Below are 20,759 nucleotides of genomic sequence, written 5' to 3'. Positions count from 1 at the left end.
GGATGGATGAAAAAATATGGAATTATACAGAGAATATAGAATTGGTGGACAGACAGACTGACAGATGAAGCATATATGTTATGCTGTATGACAGAGAGAAACCTGATAACCAGCAGATAAAAAGCCTATGCCCTGTTGCCTCTTCCTAGCCTGACTGATTGATAGATGAAATGTAGCTAATAGAGATACATGAATACATTGATTGAGAGACAAAAATATCTGGTAATAGGTTGATGATACCCAGATAGATAGATAGATAATGATGATAGACAGATGGAGGTAGGTAGATAATACAGAATAGATAGGTAGAATGATGATATGTACATAGAGATCTAGCAGACAGATCATAGATGACAGGTACACAGAGATAGGTGTAGGGTAGATTGATGATATCTAGATGAACAGATAAAGATTATAAAAAATAGACTTAAGTAGAAAATAGAAGACAGATAGGTGATAGAATGGTGATATCCAGATAGGTAGATGATAGATAAATAGAAGATAGGTGATACCTATATAGATAGATATCTAGATAGGTAGATAGATAGATAGATGATAGATAGATAGATGATAGATAACTAGTAAAGATACATAGAAAGATGACAGGTACATAGCTACTTTTGTATATAGATACATAGGTGATAGATTCATAGATTATACAGGTAAATAGATGAATAGAGAAAACAGACATAGAATCTATAGATGATAGCTAGATAGATGGCTAAATGGTATAGATATATAGGTGATAACTATACAGATGATGAAGAGATACATGATGGTATACATAGAATAAACAAATTGGTGAGATAATAGAACGGATAGATAGAAGGACAAATGAAATAGATGATAGATAGATGATAGACAGACAGACAAGTCACTCAGGTGAAAGTAGGCAGAACCAGGACACATGACGAACTGACCACAGACAGACAGATGACAATGACATGCAGCAGACAGGGGCTAAGCGTATGGACACGTCAATAGACACACCTCTCACACCTGTCTCACACCCAGGCAGAATTCCCACCGTTCCCTGGGAAGCCTCAGCAGTTGAGCTGGATGACACCGCTGCCGGGGAAACCTTTCTGGACGGGGCCCTCCTGGGAGCTGAGGACAATGACCCCGACCCCTGGCTCCACGCACCGGACGCCAGTAGCTCCTCAGCCCAGCCCTCTGCATGGCGCCTGGCAGACTCCGGACACCAGGGTAGAGGAGACGGCCGGGGTGCCCGGTCATCATCCCTCAACCAAAGTCCTGATGTCATCGGGGGGGGGTCGCTGGAGGTGTCCTGGCTGCAAGCGCCCCTCCGTCATCCAGGGCCAGCCCCTAGCAGGTTTTGCTCTCACGAGAAATGTCTGCAAAATGAGCAAAGCTGCTCCATGTAAGCTACAGATGCAGAAGCCGGAGCATTCACGGGAGTGTGTGTGCGCACTGCTCAATTTTGCTGCCTATGTAAAACCGTCCTAAAAAAAAAAGTGAACCTTAGTTTTTAAAATTCCGTGATTACACGCCTCGCCCACGCAGAAGCAAGATGCCAAGATCACAGGGCCACCAGATTCCGAGCTCTGAACATCAGGATCCAGCCACACACCTCACCTTCCCATAAACAACCAACTGCTCCCTCACAAGCTCCTGCTCGGCGGACAGGACAAACCCGAAAAGCAGGTACGGACGCATCTGAAGGAATCTTCTTCATCCTGACGCTCTGGAAATTCACCCGGATCTCGCCATGTCCGGAGTCACAAGGTAGCCACCAAAAGGCCATCTTCCACTCGGAACACACCCTACCCTTCACCCAGTACATTTTCAGCCCTTCTGTAGGTCCCCTCACCAAAACAAAAGCCCCAATCCCAGAGTCTCAGCCACACAGCCAGCCATTTCATACTGGGCCTGAGCAATTCATCCGATTTTAACTTGCACAAACCTATGACAGTGTCTACAAGAAGCGTTAAAATCTGGACCTGGCTGCCTGCCCTCTTAACCCAACTGCTATCCCAGAAAACCAAAGTGGGCTTTACCTTCCCTTTTACGATTTGGACATAAACATTTCCAAGCTAATTTCTGAGCTGAGCGTGATGGTTCATGTCTATCAACCCAGCACTCCCAGAGGCTGAGACAGGAGGATTGCAGCTTAGAACCCAGCCTGGGCAATTTGGTGACCCTGTATCAAAATAAAAAATCAAGAAAGGCCAAAGGCTGGGCTTGGAGCTCTGTGCAAACACTTTGGGTCCAATCCCTGGTATCACACACACACACACACACACACACACACACACACACAAATACACTCTTTCTCCTTTTCTTTCTGGTTCCTAAATATCATAGACCAATAACTAATCTTTTTAAAACTCACTTCAACCAGAAGTTATCCTTCCATCGCGGAGTTAAAACAAGCCACACGGAAACGGGCGTGCTGCGCGCAGAAAGCGAACCTGTAAAACCCAGCTCCCAAGTGCTAATTAGCTGATGCTTTTCCCTTGGGAATCCCAGACCCCGAACGATGACATTTTTTCTCCCCCTCCACAGCAGGGTGTGTGCTGTGCTGTATCCCTGCCCAGCCATCCAGCACGCTGTAATCCCTGACTTCCTGAACGCTCCTCTGGAAGGGTTTTGTTTTTATGTTTCTTGAGACAGAGTCTTGCTGTGGCGTTCGGACTGGCCTGGAGCTCACTTTGTAGCCCAGGCTGGCCTGGAACTCCTGGTGATCCTCCTGCCTCAGCCTCCCGAGTGCTGGGATCACAGGCGTGAGCTTCTATTCACCCAGACGGAAGGGATCTGTGGAAAGCCCAAGTGAGAATCCCACAGCCGCCGCACAGCTTTGTCCCCCCAAAGCAGAACCCCGCTTACCTGGGGCGAGCGTGAGGAGACACAGCAGCGTGAGGCAGGGCAGCTCCCACCGCGCCTCCATCGCCCGCCGCTCCGTCCCGACAGCCTGCGAGCTGCGGCCACCCCACCCCGCGCCAGCCGCTGGCAGCGAGCCGGGCGAAGCCTGTAGGTGGGGCGTGTGAGCCGCGCGCAGGCTCGTCCCTCTGCTGCCAAGAGAGGAGCCGCACCTGCAGCCGACACACTGACTTCCAAGAGCTGCTGACGGTCCGCAGGCTTCATTCACCTCTGTGGACGGTAAAACAAATATTCTGAGGAAGGACAGGTGAGCAAGGGAATTGGACAACACCTGGTTCTCTTTGGCGCTCAAAGAAGCTACACTAGAGATCACCAGGAGCCCCCCGGGTTGGTAAGCTCCAGAGCTTTTGCAACTTCTGTGTGCCATATTGAGTGAGTTCATGCAGTCATTCAACAAACATTCAAGGCACACCTGTTCTGATCCTTCCATGCTGGATGCCAGGTGTACAGCAGTGAAAAAAAAAAGATGTTTACAGACACAAGAGAGAGATGTGAGCCGTGAACCCAGACAACGCACAGTATTACCATAGGAGGGGGGGGGCCCACACTATTTAGGTCCAGAGGGTTCCGGGCAGGTCGTGAATTCAGCTGAGCCCACAGAGGTGTTCTGCAAAATGCGGGGATCCATGATGATTGCATGAACACGAAGGCAGCCATGGCCTAGGCTGAGGAAGATCTAGGGTGACAGAGAGGAAGGACGGTCTGAGATCTGGGGGCACCATGCACGTTGTCAGTACTTATGGACCTAATCTGCATGTGCCCCAAAATTCACACCTGGAAGACCTAGCACCCAGGGTGATGGTGCACGGAAGGGGGGTCTTTAAGCGGGTGCGATTAGGGTTAGGAGGTGTATTAGGGTTTTCTAGAGGAACAGAATCAATACAAAAATATGCGTAACTGTACAAACAGAGTCAGGAGGAAACTCAAAGTGTTAGAAGCGCGAGAGTCCCAGTGGCCTCCGCAGGATCAGAGGTGGGAGAATCCAAAATGGCGCCTGCACCCTGGACAGGTGGAGGAGCCAGGAGAAGCCCAACGTTGAAGGCCTGGAAGCTCTCTGTAGAGTCACCATGTGAATCTGTCTTGGAAGCCCGAAAAGCCCACTTTGGGAAGCTGAAGTCTCCTTTGGAAGGCTGAAGGAGCTGCATGCCAATAACCAAAGCCACTGGCCAAAACCCACAGCTCCTCCAAGAAATGGAAGCACTTCCTCCTTCTTCCTCTTATTATTCCATCCAGGCTACAAGCCTATTGGTTGGCACCTCTCACTTCCGGGGTGGGACTTCCCCCTCTGTTGGCTGGCCTACCTGTCAATCACCCAAAGACCCACCTCAAGCTTTGCTCATGGGCTAGGTTGTTCTTTTTTTTGTTTTAGAAATAAAAGGAGGAAAACATTAATAGATAGACAACCTTTTACAAAATAGCAAAAGAACAGTACAGACTATACAGAGTTACAGACAAAGTGGTGGGAAATTAACAATGGTTGTTGTATTACATGTTGATATCTTCAAAGTGATTTCTCATGAAAACAGATAGAGACATGCAATATTGATCCATCAAGGACTCCTTGACAGTTTCTTTCAGCAGGGAAATAGAAGATAGTAGATCAACTATGTTAACTATCCTGTATATACATACATACAAAGTTTCTCCTTCTTTCCCTTCTCTTTTCCCACATCCCAGTTGCCCTTTACCCTTGAGTGTTTTCCTATCATTTCACAATGTCTATCATACCTCCTAGTTTAAATTAACTCTTTCAAGTTTTACACTGCTTGCACATATATGTTTGATTTATTTCACTTATGAGTATGGTTTCTAGTTGTGACCATTTACCTATAAAGGCCTCGAGTTTATCTTTCTTTATAGGTGAGTAATATTCCATTCTGTAAAAGTACCACAATTTTCTTATGGCTAGGTTGTTCTTAATCAAGTCAAGCTTGTCACATCACAGGGCACCATCAGAGAAGGGATCCTCTTGAAGGTGCGTCTGCCATATTGGGATTAATATCCATGTAAACAGAGGCCAGAATACCTTTTGTTTCTCTGTTTCTGTCTACCTGTCCCAGTTAAGGACACAGCAAGAAGACAGTCACCTATAAAGCAAGACGGCAGCTGTCAGCAGGAGCTGGAATTCTGGAAGCCTTGGAGTATCTTCAGATGGTCCCTGTGACATCACCCGCTTTCCCTCTGATGCTGATATGACTCCTGCCCTCCTGCCCTTGGCCCTTGCAGCCTGCAACTCTACAGGAAGAGAACATCTGTCCATCTCTCATACAAGTCCCAAACCTCCAGTCGTGGGCGCCAGCCACAGTTTACTTGCTCCTCTGGGGTGGAGGAAGCATGGAGAGGAAGCAGCCATCTCATGGTGACAGTAGCTACATCCCGGAAGGGAAGTTTTCCTCCATGCACCATTATTTCTCTGAGAAGCAATCAGAGATGGTGGCGGTGGATGGCTTCAAATGCTTTGCACGATCATCCAACAGATCCATCGTCCTGTGGGTCATCAGCGTAGGCTACGGGTCTGGAGCGGTGTTTGTGGATTTGTATCCACTCTGATTTGATGGGTAGTCTGCACTCCAAAGACAAACTAGAATACAGTTGGCCCTCAGCATCCATGGACCCAACCAGCTGCAGGTGGAAAATACTTTCTGAAAAGCACCATAGCTGTATTGAACATGGGAGGACACCGTTTATGGTCGCCATTCCCTAACGGGTTCTTGGCATCTGTGAGGGTTGTGGAAGTAATTCACCATGCACGCCAGTGAAAAATCATGTGTGAGGCGTGGTTGAAAATACAGTGAAGATCTAAATTAAAAGTGCTTTACAGTAATAGACACATGGCCCAGGCGTGCACGCGGGACACATGGGAGCCAGGGGGAGACGGGGCCTGGTGGGCAGTGTTGATCTGGGGAATTAGCTCTTACACTGTCCCGGGAGGCTTCCCAAGGCACCATGTAGGCTTTTACCAAAACTATTTTATCCAAAATAATATGCTAAGATTCATTGCCCCCTACACTGTCTCAGAATAAAAAATAAAAAACAAAAAGGCTGGGGACGTTCAGTGCAAAGGTTCTGGTTTCTACCCGAAGTGCTACAAACAAAACAAAACAAGACAAAACAGTACCCACCGAGGGTTGAGAAAATAGGTATTTTAAAAGTGATTCCAGGGTGGAAAACCTTTTCTAAAGGTAGCAGAAAGCTTGGAAATCACCGTATAATTTCCCTATGTAAAAATCAATAAAAAGTGGAACAGGGGAAAATTATGAGAAATTCAAAAGACCGCAATAAATTGAACATTCCCGTGGACCCATCCTTGCTAAGATCAAAGGGCAACTTTTTCTTTTTTGAAATTCCTTTCCTTCTGTTTTTTGGTTTCTTGTTTGTCAGTTGTGATTTTTTGCTTTTGGTCTTTGCTTACGCTGGGAGACAGGGTCTCACTATGGAGCCCAGGCTGGCCTTGAACTCAAGAGGCTCCTGCCTCAGCCTCCCCAGTGCTAGGATTATAGGCATGCGCCTCCACGCCCACCTCAAAGGGAATTATAGTCAGTGTGTAAAGAGTTGCTACAAATCAGTGAGGAAATGACCACTAACACATACAGAAATACAGAAAAGCTGCATTTAGTGGTTTCCAGAAATGCTACGGCTCTGACAGTTTAACCGAGGTTCTCAAACTCTCTCAGAAGACAAAAAGATTTGCCTTTCAAAACTAAGATTTTCAGAGTTGCAAGGAAGGCAGTCTAAGTAAAAATATCACTTGCAGTGCTGTGGATTGACTTTTTTCCCTCGTACTAGGAATTAAATCCAGGGTTTTTGCATTGAGTGACATCCCCAGCCCATGATTTATTTTTTATTTTGAGACAAAGAGGTCTTGCTAAGTCACTAAGTTGTCCAGGCTGGGCTTGAGCAATCCTCCTGCCTCAGCCTCCCAGGGGGCTGGGATGACAGGTATGCACCACCTTTTAAATGAAACACTTTATTTTGTTAGCGTAGGTGAGGTATGTAGAATAATGAGGTTCATGTTGACACATTTAGACATGCACATAACATACCCTAGCACGGGTCTCCATGACCATTTTCCTGCAAAGTCTCATGATTTTGTTATTTGCCCTTGAAAAACCTTTTATCCTGATTTTCCAGAGCCTGGAGCCCTTTACTTTACGAGAACTTCCAAAATAATGACGCAACAAGCTTGTTTTTGCCAACATATTTAATGACCTGGTGAGCCACGTCGTTCAAACTCCAGCTTTTAAAAAGTCATTTTTATTTTGATGCCAGTATAAAATGAAAGTACCTTCTACAAAGACGGTCATCCAGTTCTCTGTAGGAAAAATAATCCTACCTAACACTGACACATTTCTAGAAAGCACAGATTTATTTATTTGCCTTTTTTTTGTTTTTTTGAAAGCATAGATTTATGGAAAAGTCTTACTTTGATGCATTTTTAACATACTCATGTTTTTGCCATTCTGCTTTTGTCTCAGTGAGGGAGACATGGTCTCACTCTGCAGTTCAGGCTCGCCTTGATCTCATTTTATAGCCCATGCTGGTCTCGAACTCGCAAAGATTCTCTTGCCTCAGCCTCCCCAATGCTCGGATTACAGGTGTGTGCTACCATGCCGAGCTTGCATATATATTTAAAATACGGAGAATCAGACCGAGGGTCTTTGCCCTGAGCTCTGCCCCCAGCTCTTTTATTTATTTTTTATTTTGACATTGGTTCTCGCTAAGTCAGCATTGGGCAGGCTGGGCTCCAGCCTGGGATTCTCCTGCCTCAGCGTCCAAGAATGCTGATACTAAGGTATGAATCAGCAAGTCAGTCTATATCCAGATCATTCTGGTGCTTGTAACATTGCCAGTGGTGTTCACAGAATGCCACAAAGGGGAAAAAAAAAAATTGTGTGTCTTTCCAAAGCTCATGACCAAGTCATTCAGCGTGCAGAATCAGCCCTCAAAGGCTGTCCCGGGGCTGGCGTCAGAGTCCTGGTCGGCAGTGGGTCATCGTGGGCGTGCAGAAAGTTCCAGGCGGCATCCGATGGCTCCGCACCAATGGCCCCAGCAAGAGTTCAGGAGAGCGGCCGGCATTTCCTGGGCCTCCCCTCCTCAAAAAGAATGAGTAGCAACAGTGGCTCGTTTTGGATTCTTCTTAGAAACGTTTCTTCTAAAGGATGCGACCTTCATTCTAGCACTCTGGGAGGCTGAGGCAGGAGGATGGCAGCTTTGAGCCCAGCATGAACAACTGTGCAAGTTTAGGGTTAGGGTTAGGGTTAGGGTTAGGGTTAGGGTTAGGGTTAGGGTAAGACCCTGTGTCAAAACAAAACGTTAAAAAGGGCTGGAGATGGAGCTCTGGGAGGCTGAGGCAGGAGGGTCCCTATGCTGGACAATTTAGCAACTTAGCAAGGCTGCATCTCCAACTAAAAGATTTCACACACACACACACACTCAAGCATGGCAAGTGGAAGGTCCTCTCCTGTTACGGGATGAGAAAAATCTAAGAACGCTAGCCAAACTGTAGTGGATTGACAACTGGTGGTCAGCTTATAACCCCCAGCTGGACTGAGTAACATGGAGCTGGGTGTGGGAGGCCCGCCTGGGGACTGTTGCCAGCAGCATAAAAGGCAGAACTGGAGAAGGAGAAGGAGGCTGTTGGGAGCTGAGAGAGGCTGTTGGGAGCTGGTGGAAGCTGTAAGGAGCTGTTGGTTCTCTTGGAAGAGAGATCCATGAAAGAGGCCTGCATGAGACCTTGTGTGCTCTGGGCCTCCAGATGAACTCATGGGAGGCATTGTTATGAGCTCTGGGTCCTCAGCTGGACTCATGCAGGACATTTCCATGGGACCCAGGCCCTCGGCTAGATTCTCTGATCTTTAGTGTGTGGACAGATTTTCCGCACTCTCTTCTATATCATCCTTTGGGTGACTATTATAAATAATCTTATAAAATATGTGTCCTATATTATATATTGTTCCCCCTGCAAGATATCCCCCAAACCCACACACACACTTTTAGAGAATATGCAAATGACCCATAATTACAGGTGTGTAACTCATACTAGCTAAATCTTGGAAGCCACCTCTCTGCCTACCAGCAGATGAACGGATAAAGAAAATGTGGAATGTACACACCATGGAGTACTACACAACCAGGAAGAAGGATAAGCCTCAGAAATTTGCAGGAAAATTAATGCACCTTGAGACCACGGTGCTAACTGAAATAAATCAGAGACACAAGCTTCAGTATGGCATGGTTTCCCTTGTATGACAATGACAAAGTATAAAGAACAGTGTAAAAGACAGTAGGAAGTAGGCAGATAGATCTTCCTCCAGTGGGAAGGGGATGGAGAGATGGAGGAAGGGAGGGATAGGAGATGAAGAAAAGGAATCAACCTGTACTTTGTTCATGGACCAACTCCACATAATGAAGGTAAACAGGACACTCTTCAAAAATGGACTAGTAAAAATAACTCTTAAAAAAAGAAGAAAGAGGGCTGGGGATTCAGCTCAGCAGCACAGCACCTGCCTGGCAAGCGCAAGGTCGTGAGTTCGATTCCCAGTACCGGAAGAAAAACAAAAAAACAAAAAAGAAAGAAAGAAAGAAAACCCCTCGCTTTGGAATCCTCCTTGTGTACGAGTTGGTTGCCCTCCATGAAGAAATGCTCCTAGACACGGAGACGTCGTCACGGACGGCGGGAAAGATTGCGTGCTCTCAGGCGAGCCTCCGCGCGATCCAGGAACTGCCTAAGGAAATCTGCGTTTGCTCAGGGAGCATCTGCCCTCGGGGAAGTATCTGCAGACAGGGGAGTTCCTGGGCGGGGGAGGACCTAGAGCCCAGGAGTAGCTAGGTGTGCAGAAGCCCCCACCCTCAGCGGCGGAGTGTGTGCACGCAGCAACACGCCAGGACGCAGGGGAGCGTGGGGCGCCCCTCTAGCTACAGTCAGTCTCCAGTTTAACAAGGGTGTCAGGATGTGAGGGTACCATCATGGGAAGCATCTATACTCAGCAGAGTACCTGGGAGGAGCGGTGCCTACAGACAGGGCTACCTGGTGCACGGGAGTATCTGGATACTCAGAACTACCTGGACTCAGGGAGCATCTCCCACACAGAGGCGTTTCTGGATGTGGGAGAGCATCTGGGTTCTGGATAGAGGGAAGCATCCGGGTACAGAGGAGTATCTAGACCCTTGGAGTATCTGGGTGCAGGGCGTATCTAGATGGACGAGATGATCCGGGCATGGGACGTATCCAGATGCAGAGGAATACCTACAAGGGAGTACCTGGAGCAGAACAGTATCTGTAGCAGAGAGCACCTGAGTCCAGAGGAGTACCTGGATGAAAGCAGTGTCTGGATGCAGAGGAGAATGGGGCTGAGACTATACAGGTGCAGGGCAGTATCTGGATAGAGAATCCTCTGGGCTCAGGGACCATCTTGATACCGAGGAGTATCTGGATGTGGGAGAGCATCTGGTTTCAGGAGTATCTCCCTGCGGGGAAGTATCTTGATGGGGGCAAGTATCTGGCTGGGAGGAGGACATGCCCGTGTCCAAGGAGTACATAGTGCATGGAGTATCTAAATACAGGGGGAATCTGAGTGGAGGAAATATCTAGGAGCAGGGAGCACCTAGATGCAGAGGAGTATCTGAAGGAAGGGAGTATCTGGTGCAGAAGAGTATCTGGGTACGGAAGAGTATCTGGAGGAAGGCAGTACCGGAAGCAGGGCGTGTCCTAACACAGAGGGACACGTGGACAGGAGGACAGATGTGCGGAGGAGCATCGGGACACCGACGATTACCTGGGTTCACGGACGAACTCCATACAGAGGAGCACCTGAATGTGGGAGAGTATCTGACGCAAAGGAGCGCTCAGATGCGGAGCAGCACACGGGACTGGGGGCATTTGGAGCAGCGCGCTTCTGGACTCACGGAGGATCTGCACGCCGGGACTATCCGGGCGGAGAGAGAATCTGGGTGCAGAGAAGGTGGGTGGCGGGGGAGGCGCCCGGGCGGAGAAGCTGACCTCGCTCCACGTGGCCGGAGACAAGCGAACCTCCCCGCCCCACACTTCCTTGGGCAGCCAGATGCGTTCGTACGGAGTTCGTACTTGGTTCCAGATTCTTTTTATTAGTCTGAAATGGAAAAAAGCACCCCGGGCCCCGAGGGAGAGAGGGAGGGAGAGGCACACACAGGGCACCCCGAGTCCGGCCGCCCGGCCCCAGAGAGCTGCTCCTCCAGGTGCGTCAGCCGTGCAGTCTCCGTGGGCCCCCAAGCTGCACCTGGCCCCGCGTGTCCCGCCCGAGCGAGTTCTGTGACGGGGCAGCTGCTTGCGCATCAGGGACCGGATCACGCTCAGCCTTCTGCACCCCAGAAGCCCCCGGAGCCCAGGGGACCCGGGCCTTGGACACCGGGACAGAAGGAAAGTCCTTGTGGGACGTGGACACGGCTCCTCTTTCTTGGGCCAGGAGCCCCTCGACGGCGCTGTCCCGGGTCAGCGGGGGACGGCTGGGGCCAGGACCAGGACGGGGCATCTCGCCGCTCGGCGCTCTGTCCCCCCATGCTGCAGCTGTTCTTGGTGGAGAAACTGAGGCAGGCGTCACGGCTCTGCTGCGATCCACCGGGCAGCTGGACCGCTCGGGGCGCCCCCACTACTTCTCCAGAAGCGTCTGTTGCACTGTGCGGAAGGCAGAGAGAGAAGGGAAAACGGTTCACGTCTACCCAACACGCTCCGAGAGTTTCCCTGGCGGGCGACCCTCCCTCCTCACACCGCAGGCTCCAGACTCCACAAAAAGCAGAGTTTACCCATTTCTAAGTCAGACTATTACCCAATTCTTAGGAATCTGTGCATGGTAATGTACGCCTGTGGCCTCCATACTCGGGAGGCTGAGGCAGGAGGATCTCCATGAGTCTGACGCCAGCCTCAGCTGCATAGGGAGTTCAAAGCCGGCCTGGACTACACAGTGAAACCCTGTCTTAAAAACAAAAAGCAACAGCCCCCTACACACACATACACACAAAATTCAATAAGAAAATTCAGGACAATACTGCCTTCAACACCAAGAGAAAAAAGCTAGGTAAACTCTTTTTTTGGCACCAGGACTCGAACTCAGGACCCAGTGCCTGCCACACAGGTGCTGGTGCCACTGGCCTATATCCCCAGCTCCAGGTAAGTCTTTTAAAGAACAACGACACCCTCAAAATATTGAGTCATTTGCCGATGAAACTGGATACACCTTATTGGGGAGGACACCCTCAAAATATTGAGTCATTTGCCGATGAAACTGGATACACCTTATTGGGGAGGAATCTCAGACTAGCGGGCTTATCTTAGACACCTGGTGAACGTTTCCGAGCCTGTGCTAGACAGGAAAAAAACAAAAAAACAAAGGATAGGGTGGAAACGGAAAGGAAAGCAATGAAGTGTGTCTGTCTGCAGACTCTAACTTTGTAAAAATGCTGTGTTTAGAACTCAAATGACTCCAAAATTTCATTAAAAAATGCATCTGTACTGCACAGCAGCTCCGGTCCGTAAATGACACCTGTCTCACACAGGTGAGCGGGTTCCAACCTTGTCGTAGATAAAACATACACAAAGATGCACACACACACACACACACATACACACACACAGATTTCTTTTTTTTTTTTTTTCCAGTACCGGGATTTGAACTCAGGACCTTGCACTTGCCAGGCAGGTGCTTGTGCTGCAGAGCTATATCCCTGGCCCCACATACACAGATATATAGATGCACACATCTCTACACCTTTGTTTTGTTTTGCTGGTAATTTCAAGTAGTCTGGGTAGCAATGCTTACTTTTTTTTCTTCTTTTCAGTTGTTTTTTGGAACCAATTTTGCATGCTTATATCTAGTAATCGGAACAACTAACTTGAAGACAACAATACGCAATATAACAACTGTTGCTGAATTCCTACCATCCTGTCTAGTGTAATTCTGTATAGTGTCTAATGTTTTTTAAATTACTTTTATTCTCTTTAAAATGAAAACATCAAAAGTTGACAGGCTGCATTTCCGAAAGTGCACATTTTTAAAACCTTAACGCGCGCCAGCCTGGCTGGGCATCACGTGGAAATTTAATCAGCGCAGAGTTCAAGACTCGATTATACACAGTTGAGTCTTAGTGAATGCCTGCAAGCACCGAAGCTAAGATTGGCACGCACGCCTGTTGTCCCAGCACTCTGGGAGGCTGAGGCAGGAGGGTGGAACGTTCCAGCCCAGCCTGGGCGACCGTGTGACCATCTCTACAGAAAAAAAAAATTTACAAAAGGTCTGGGGATGTATCTCAGTGCAAAGGCCCTGGGTTCAGTCCCTGGTACCAATAATTAATAATAATAAAAATAATAATGATAATCGCGGCTCCCAACAGCCAGCATTCCCTTGCGTCTTACCAGGAGGCTCCGCGTTGGTGGTCCGACAGCTTTCCAAGTTAACTTCGCTTTGCTCTGCTGAAAACAAGAAAAAATAGCCCCAGGTGGAAAAACAATAACCTCAAACCCCACGCTTTTCCGGGCGCAAGCATGGGCTAGAGGTTACTCAACCCGAGCGCGCGCACCGGGGCCTGCTACGTTACTAAGGTGCACGCATTTCTGAAGTCAGGCGCTGTCCTCTGCTTGGATCCCCCAAACCCACCATGGATAAACGCACTGCATTTCAGAAGACCAAGGTCGGAGCCCGGAACAAGGCGTCTCCCACGCCTACCGCTAACTTAATGTTCTTTTTTTCCTTTTTGGGGGGAGACAGGGAGGAGAAAGGCTCTTATTGTGCAGCCCAGGCTGGCCGCCAACTCAGGGCGATCCTCCTGCCTCAGCCTCCCCAGTGCTGGGATGACAAGTGGGCACCATCCTTCCCGGCCCCCCTGTTGACCCTCCGGCTCTGGCTTCCTCCTCAGCAGGCCCCAGAACGCTGAGTTCGGAATTAGGACAAAGACACAAACCACCAAGCACTTCGCTGCTTAACAGTACTGTGACACACAGCCCAGGGCGACCCCAGGACCGAGCCTGCCCGCTGGTCCCGCCTGCATTTCCCTGCACTCTATCTCCTGCCCTCTGCCAAATTCGTATTAGTTTTTTTCAAACACGCCTCCCAGCAAATGTCACGATTCCCTCTGTGGTGGTCGCCCTGACGCTCAGGCAGTCCTAGGTGAGGTCTCTGGAAGGTCAGTGGGTGATGCGGGATTACAGGGACCTGCTGTTAGCGGGTGGCGCTTGATTGGAAGAGGCGGGTCACAGAGGATTTGACCCGGAAGTGCTTATCTCCCTTCCTGGCTCCTCCTTCCGGTAGGCTTCTGGGCCGCCATGATGTGGGCGTGTTTCCTCCTCCACTATGCCCGTCCGCCATGATGATTCTGCTCAGGGCACCCACCATGGACTGCACCCTCTGCAACTTGAGCAAAATAAACCCTGCCTCCTTTGAGCCCGGCGTGTCGGCTAGTCTGTCTCAGCAATGAAGAAAACACTGAGACACCTCCCCAGTGTCCTTGGGATACACTCTCTTCCCACCTACAGCGTACACCAGCAAAACTCAAAGCACACAGGACGCTCACAGACAAAATATGTTTATTTCTTTTCTGCAACGTTGCAAATGACCACAAGAGCTACACACTTGCAGCAGGAAAGGGACCCGTCCCGCTGCACCAGCAAGCTCATCCCATGGGGCAAGCGGTCTGCCCCGCTCACTTAAGGATTTCCAAAATTGCAATGTTTGTGGTTAAAATATTCCTGGTGAAGAAAGGCACATGGTACAGAGTGTAAACTTTTAATTATGGGAAGAGAAAAAAGCATTGTACTGAGTATTACAGGAATTCAAAGGTCTGCAATGCCTTTCCCCAACTACTAAGTGATACATGCGTTAGGAAGCCAATTTTTTAGAGGAGAGACAGATCCATGGATGAATATGTGAATAGACAGGTGACAGAAACACAGATGAACAGATGAACAGAGAGATGGGTGGATGCATAGATAGAATGAATAGATAGAGGCTATAGATAGTTGGGTGGATGGGTGGATAGACTGATTACACAAATGGATGGATGGATGGATGGATGGATGGATAGATAGAAGGACAGATGGATGGATGGATAGATTACATAGATAGACAATATAGGTGGGTGGGTGGATAGACAGATGGATGGATACCTAGATACATGGAGTACTAGACATTTAACTAGATGGATGGATGGATGGGTGGATGCATGGATAGGTAGAGAGATAAAAAGAAATACTCCAAAAAGGGAAAATCCAAAAACATGTGTCAGCATGTTGACCAAGATGATCCCTTATGCCGCTAGCGGGGGAGCTTCTAAATTTGCATTTCTCTCCACTAAAGGGAAAAAAAGAAGCAAAAATATTCTAACTGGGGCATGAGCTCCAGATTTAAGGGGTAAAAATGCTGAAAGAAGAAAAAGAATCTGCTGGAAACAATCAAGTATGTTGGTAACTAAGCGAACCATTGGGGACAAAAGCTCCTACACAGGGGACCCCTGAGGAGGAGAACAACACCCCACCCAGATTCCATGTGAGGAACCACGCACCCCACTCATGTCAGCTTGGGCCTCAAAACTTGCAAGACCACTTGGTGTGGCAGCACACACCTGCAGCCCAGCACTCGGGAGGCTGAGGCAGGAGGATCACCTTGAGTTGGAGGCCAGCCTGGGCTACAGAGTGAGCTCAAAGCCAGGCTGGACTGCATACCGAGATCCTGTCTCAAAAAGACAAAAAAAAAAAAAGAAGACATAGAAAAGTGGTTCTGACTCTGGCTGGCCGGCCGGGAGACATACAGGTAGATAGGTAGGCGATGGGGTTTCGGGCACAATGTAGGGGTTCGCAAGTGGATGGAGGAGGTGTGGCTAGAAGGACACAGATGTCCTGAGCTCAAGACCCCACCATCCACTTGCGAACCCTTGAAGGGTGACCTGCACTGTCGGTGACCTTCAAGGCTGATGGTCACGGAGTTGACACCTGCCCCGAAGAATGTGCGGTCTGCACTTTCTGGCACGCATGTTTGGCACTGTCTGCATAAACCCAGGAGACAAAGGGAGAGGGTGCCCCTGAGAAACCCAGGGAGAAATGGGGCATAAAAATTCAAGATGAGAAGGCCAGCCATGGTGGCACACATCTGTAATCCCAGCACTCGGGAGGCTGAGGCAGGAGGATCGTGAGTTCGAGACCAGCCTGGGCTACACAATGAGCTCAAGGCCAGCCTGAACTGCATAGTGAGACTCCATCTCAAAAACACACACAAAAAAAAAAAAGAAAAAAAAAAATTCAAGAGGAGACAGCAGAAAGTTGTAAAGTGTACACAAAGCCCCGGGTTCAGATCTTAGTACGAAACGTGGCTCGGCCACCGTGGGCTGGGCCCTGGCTCCCAGAAACGATGTCATGGCTCTTAGTTTTTTGAAGCTTCCTGAATTCTTCCCATCCAGGAGAAGGAAAACGAGCCAGGTGTGTGGTGTGCACGGCCCCCGCCATCCCAGCGCCTCTTGGGAGGCTGAAGCAGGAGGATCTCAAGTTCAAGTCCAGCCTGCGCCATCTGGCAAATTAGTAGATACTGCCTCTTAACAAGATCCAGAAAGTAGAAAGGAGAATCCTGTCTCTAGGGCCGGGCGCGGGAAGGCAGGGTGGGAGGGCGGAAGGAGGAAGGCAGGTGGGTGGGAGGGAGGGACCCAAGGCGGCTGCTCAGGCTGTGGCTTAGAGAGGACCCGCGGTGGCCAGAGGCTCCTGGGCCTGGTACATCACTCTGAGATGAGCTAGGTCTCCTGGGCACCTGGAAGGGGCGGACAAAGGGAAAGGCAGTGAAAGAGGAGCTGGGAGGAGGCAGGCGGCGGGCGGCGGGTGGCAGGAGCAGCAAGCAGGACACGGAGCTGCGGGCAGGGACAGTGCAGGGACAGCAGGGAGAAGCCGGGCACAGCCAGCAGCCAGGCAGGGGTGACGCAGCTGAGACCCAGGGACCCCCAGGCACAGCAGCCCGGCACGTGGGGCCCAGGTGACCCCAGAAGCCAGGACCTTTGGGTCCTTTTGTTTTTATTTCAGTGTCGGGGATTTCCGGGCTGCACACGAACGCTTCCTCGGCATGACATTCTTGTTCTTTGTACTATCCTTCAACCCTGAGTATTTACAAAAAGTCAGGGCGGTGACGCCCCTCAAAACCAGGAACTGGTGGTGGCGTGGTGGCGCACGCCTGTAATCACAGCACTCGGGAGGCTGAGGCGGGAGGATCGCTGCTAGTTCAAGGTCAGCCTGGGCTACACAGTGAGCTCAAGGCCAGACCTGTCTCAAAAAGTCAAAAACTAAATAAATAAATAAAAAGCAAACTAGGAAGCACTGCAAGAGAAAAGGATCCAAATCTAGAGAAAATGCTTGGGAAAAACGACCGGCGCTCAAGCTCACGGCCCCACTGCCCAGACAGGGTGTTTTCAACCTGGGAAGCGACGGATGCACCCACCAGAGCAGACCGACGCCGGTGGGGAACGATCGCTCTGGCCTTTCCTCCTACAACGCGGGCCCCAAATCTCCGGTGAATCCCAGCCCCCTCTGACTATCGGGGCGTTCACCACAATGTGTGTCTGGGGGTGTGAGTGTGAAACAACACCCCACTCTCCTCAGGGCTCACAAAGCACAGGCGTGAGCTAAGAGAAGGTAAGATGCGACCCCAAGATTGAGTTGGGGTCAACTGAGGATTTTCAGGACATCATGTTGGCAGAGCGGGGCACACCGGTCATCCCAGCATGCTGGAGGCTGAGGCAGGAGGGTCCCTGTGAGTTCAGCGCCAGTTTGGGCCACGTGGTGTGGTCAAAGCCAGCCTGGACTACATAGTAGGACCCTACCTCAGACCAAGGAAACCCAGCAAACAGCACCGCATGATCTGCTGAGGAAATGCCCACCCTAAGAAATGGGGGGAGACGCCCACAATTTACTTTACATCTCTGGATCTAAAAGCTATGCTGGATGTGCACCTTCAGGATCTGACTCTGTTTGTGGAGGTCCAGTTCTGAGGTGGCCGCGTAAATCCACCCCTGGGGCCTGAATGCTCCCCCGGCATCTACGTAACTCTCACGGAATCTCCTAGAAGCCTAGAGAGCCATGTGTGGGCTCCGCACGGTCAACGGCTCGGATGACAGAGGCAGAAGACCCAAAGGGGCTGAGAGGCCACACAACCGGCACCCCGCAAAGCTCTGCAAAACGAAGAATCTGGGGCCAGTGGTGTCCCCACAAAGCACCAACGCTCAACCCTCGGTGGACACAAAAGCATCAAGACAAGGTCCAAAGAGACCAGTGCAGAGATGTGTGAACACCAGCCACGTGCAGGAGGGCAGGATTTCCTCCAAACCAAAACAAAACCACAAACAAACAAAAACCCCCACAACAGCGGGATTTCCTGACGCTGGACAAACCCCTAAATAACACAGGAACTTTTGAATGAGTTCCCAACATCCACAGAGACAGGGTTATAAAAATGTCATTCTCTGAATTCTCCTTTCAGTTTTATATCCCGTGCAGAAGCTGCCCAGCGCCAGCTGGGATTTGCTGCTAGTAAGAAAAGGAAATCGGCACATCTGTGTTTTTATTTAATTCTCCTAGGTGGAGGACACAAGATGGAGGCCTCCGGTCTTACCCTAATGCTGTGGATGCCAGTCGTAAATAAAAATGAGTGACTTACAAAAGGAAGGATTTTCCACACACTGTCTCTCCATTAGCGGATTTCCTGGTTTTAGTCCTCATAAATATTGTGCAACCTACAAGCACTGATCAAAAAGTATCTGTGTGTTTAAATTAAAAAATCTTATAGTAAAAGGCACATTGTCATGAACCCCCTCGAAATCCTCCCGGCTATGCACACACTCATCCCACCATCCTGGCCATCTGCAGCAGCTCTGGAGTCCTCTTTCCTGAGGGTCTTTAGCCGCGCTGTCCTGGCTGCCTCGATGTCCTGAATGCACTCAACATCTTGACCTCTGCTGGTCATTTTGACCTTGGGGAGGAGCCGGAAGTTGCACGGTGCTGGATCCAGTGACTGAGGGGGACGAGGATACAGTGTTGTGTGTTTAGGAGCTGCTTTTCCGCTGGATGGCACTCGGCAGCAGCAGTCATTGTATTTTTGATCCCACCGGAGAAAGACCCTCAGGAAAGAGGACTCCAGAGCTGCTGCAGAAAGCGGCCAGGATGGTGGGATGAGTGTTTGCAAAGCCGGGAGGATTGTGACGGGGGTTCAAGGTCATGTGCCCTTTCACTCTAATTTTTTTTTAAATATACACATTCGCACATTCCTGTGCACCTTCGTTCCCGCCTCTATCCATAGGAATCCCCCGTGGTGAACTGAGTCACCGGCAATTTTATTTCATTAATCACAGCGAAGCAACGCTTGGGTGGAAGCTCCACGTCAGAACGCGGTGAGTTAGTGAGTCCAGGAGGTGTCAGCGAGCAGGCGCCGGCCGAGCCTTTGTGAGCTTCGCTGTTGGTTTTAAAGAAAGCACTAACATCAGTCAGCCATGCACAGAAGAAGTCTCAGCTTACGGTTTTCTTTGAAGCACAACTTCTTCTTCTGGTACGCGATGAAGCTGGAAATGGCTCCGGCCACGGCCACTACGACAGCACCCACGATCCCGGGAACCACGCCCTGGGGCTGATCTGTGGACAATCAGAGGGGACGCGGTCACGGCCCGTGCTCGGGACGCACCTCCGAGGAGCTTGTGGAAAACGAAGAGATTCCCAATGGCAACCGCCCTTGCGAAGTTTCAACAACAACAAAAACCACTACGTCTTCATGATGCTCGCTGCTGGCCCTTTGCACGGATTTCTTTCCCGATCTGTTTTGCAGTATGAGTAATCGAACCCAGGGCCTTCGCCATGAACTATACCTCAGAACTAACCCCTTTTATTTCTGCAACTTTGCATTTAGAAATGGGGGGAAAGGGCTGGAACTTGCCACCACTCCTGCCTCAGCCTCCCAGAGTGTGGGGATCACAGGCGTGGGCCACCACCCCCAGCTTCTTATTTTACCGTTTTTAAAAGGAATTCTTTTAATCTTTATTCTCTTGTGCCTTAGAAAAAGAGAAAGGACCAGTGCGATACCCGAGCAACAGGTAGGAGAGAACATGTGGTTCTGTGTTGGAAGCCCAAGAATCCCAGACCCAAGAGGAGGATCAACATCTGCTCCTGCACCCATGGACTGGAGCCCAATTAAACTCATCCTGCTTTATGTAGTGAGGGGTGGGAAGGGGTCCACCACAGCGCTCCATCCCAGGCCTGCCAACAGCCTCACAATCATGATCAGGCAGACACCATAGCTCAGGTCCCCAACGTGTCCTGGCGCCATTCCATCAGCACATAGGAGAGACACAAACAAAGATGGCGGAACCACCATACACACCTTCTTGGCCCTCACCCTCGTTCCTGGGGCTGCTGCCACCGGGTCCCCCTCTGCCTCCTGCAAGACAAGAGCAAGGCTGTCGGCCAATGGCATCGTGAAGACTTCAGTTGGTGAAGGAAAATGACACAGCAAAAGTCAGCGTGCAGATACACAGGGCGACCACGAATGGGTGGTGCCATTCCAGTCCCAAGGGATCGGCTGTATAGTCCAGATTGTTAATGGCTGTGAAACCTCAGGTGTTGATGGCTTGTTTCTCCCAGCCCAAGATGCTATGGAGGGAGTTGGGTGAACCTTCGGGCATGGACAGGAAGTGAGGGAGGAAGTGAGGTCACAGTGGGCGTGGCCTTGGCGGCCATCTTGGGACCCAATGTCTTCCTCTTTGTCTTTCTCACTTCCTGCCCCTGATTGAGACGTTTTGCTTTACCCTCCACTGGCTCCGCGTGTGCCGCTTCACACAGGCCAAAGGCAGCGCTGCCAACCAGCACAGGCAAGAGCTTC

The 20,759-nt window shown here is 50.0% G+C and overlaps 2 protein-coding genes across 5 annotated transcripts in view; both read right to left on the bottom strand.

Moving 5' to 3' along the window:
• Xg (Xg blood group) overlaps positions 1-3,120 on the bottom strand; it is a 30,114-nt gene extending 26,994 nt beyond the window's left edge. For 2 of the 4 annotated variants that reach the window (XM_013505593.1, XM_013505594.1), the window contains exon 1: positions 2,848-3,120. In XM_013505593.1, the coding sequence (XP_013361047.1) occupies positions 2,848-3,105 (258 nt within the window). In that variant the 5' untranslated portion in view covers positions 3,106-3,120. The remainder of the gene's footprint in view (positions 1-2,847) is intronic. The other 2 variants (XM_013505596.1, XM_013505597.1) reach the window with 1 other exon arrangement.
• A 7,864-nt stretch (positions 3,121-10,984) lies between these two features.
• Positions 10,985-20,759, bottom strand: part of Cd99 (CD99 molecule) — a gene marked incomplete in the record, with an annotated part of 38,791 nt that continues 29,016 nt past the window's right edge. The window contains 4 exon segments of the mRNA XM_013505598.1: positions 10,985-11,551; positions 13,286-13,342; positions 19,406-19,519; positions 20,262-20,318. Of these exon segments, the coding sequence (XP_013361052.1) occupies positions 11,526-11,551; positions 13,286-13,342; positions 19,406-19,519; positions 20,262-20,318 (254 nt within the window).

Source organism: Chinchilla lanigera, unplaced genomic scaffold (genome assembly GCF_000276665.1).
Source record: "Chinchilla lanigera isolate Chin_1 unplaced genomic scaffold, ChiLan1.0 scaffold00098, whole genome shotgun sequence".
Lineage (NCBI taxonomy): Eukaryota > Metazoa > Chordata > Mammalia > Rodentia > Chinchillidae > Chinchilla > Chinchilla lanigera.
Note: the sequence above shows the minus strand (reverse complement) of the source record. Positions and strands in the feature narration are given on the sequence as shown.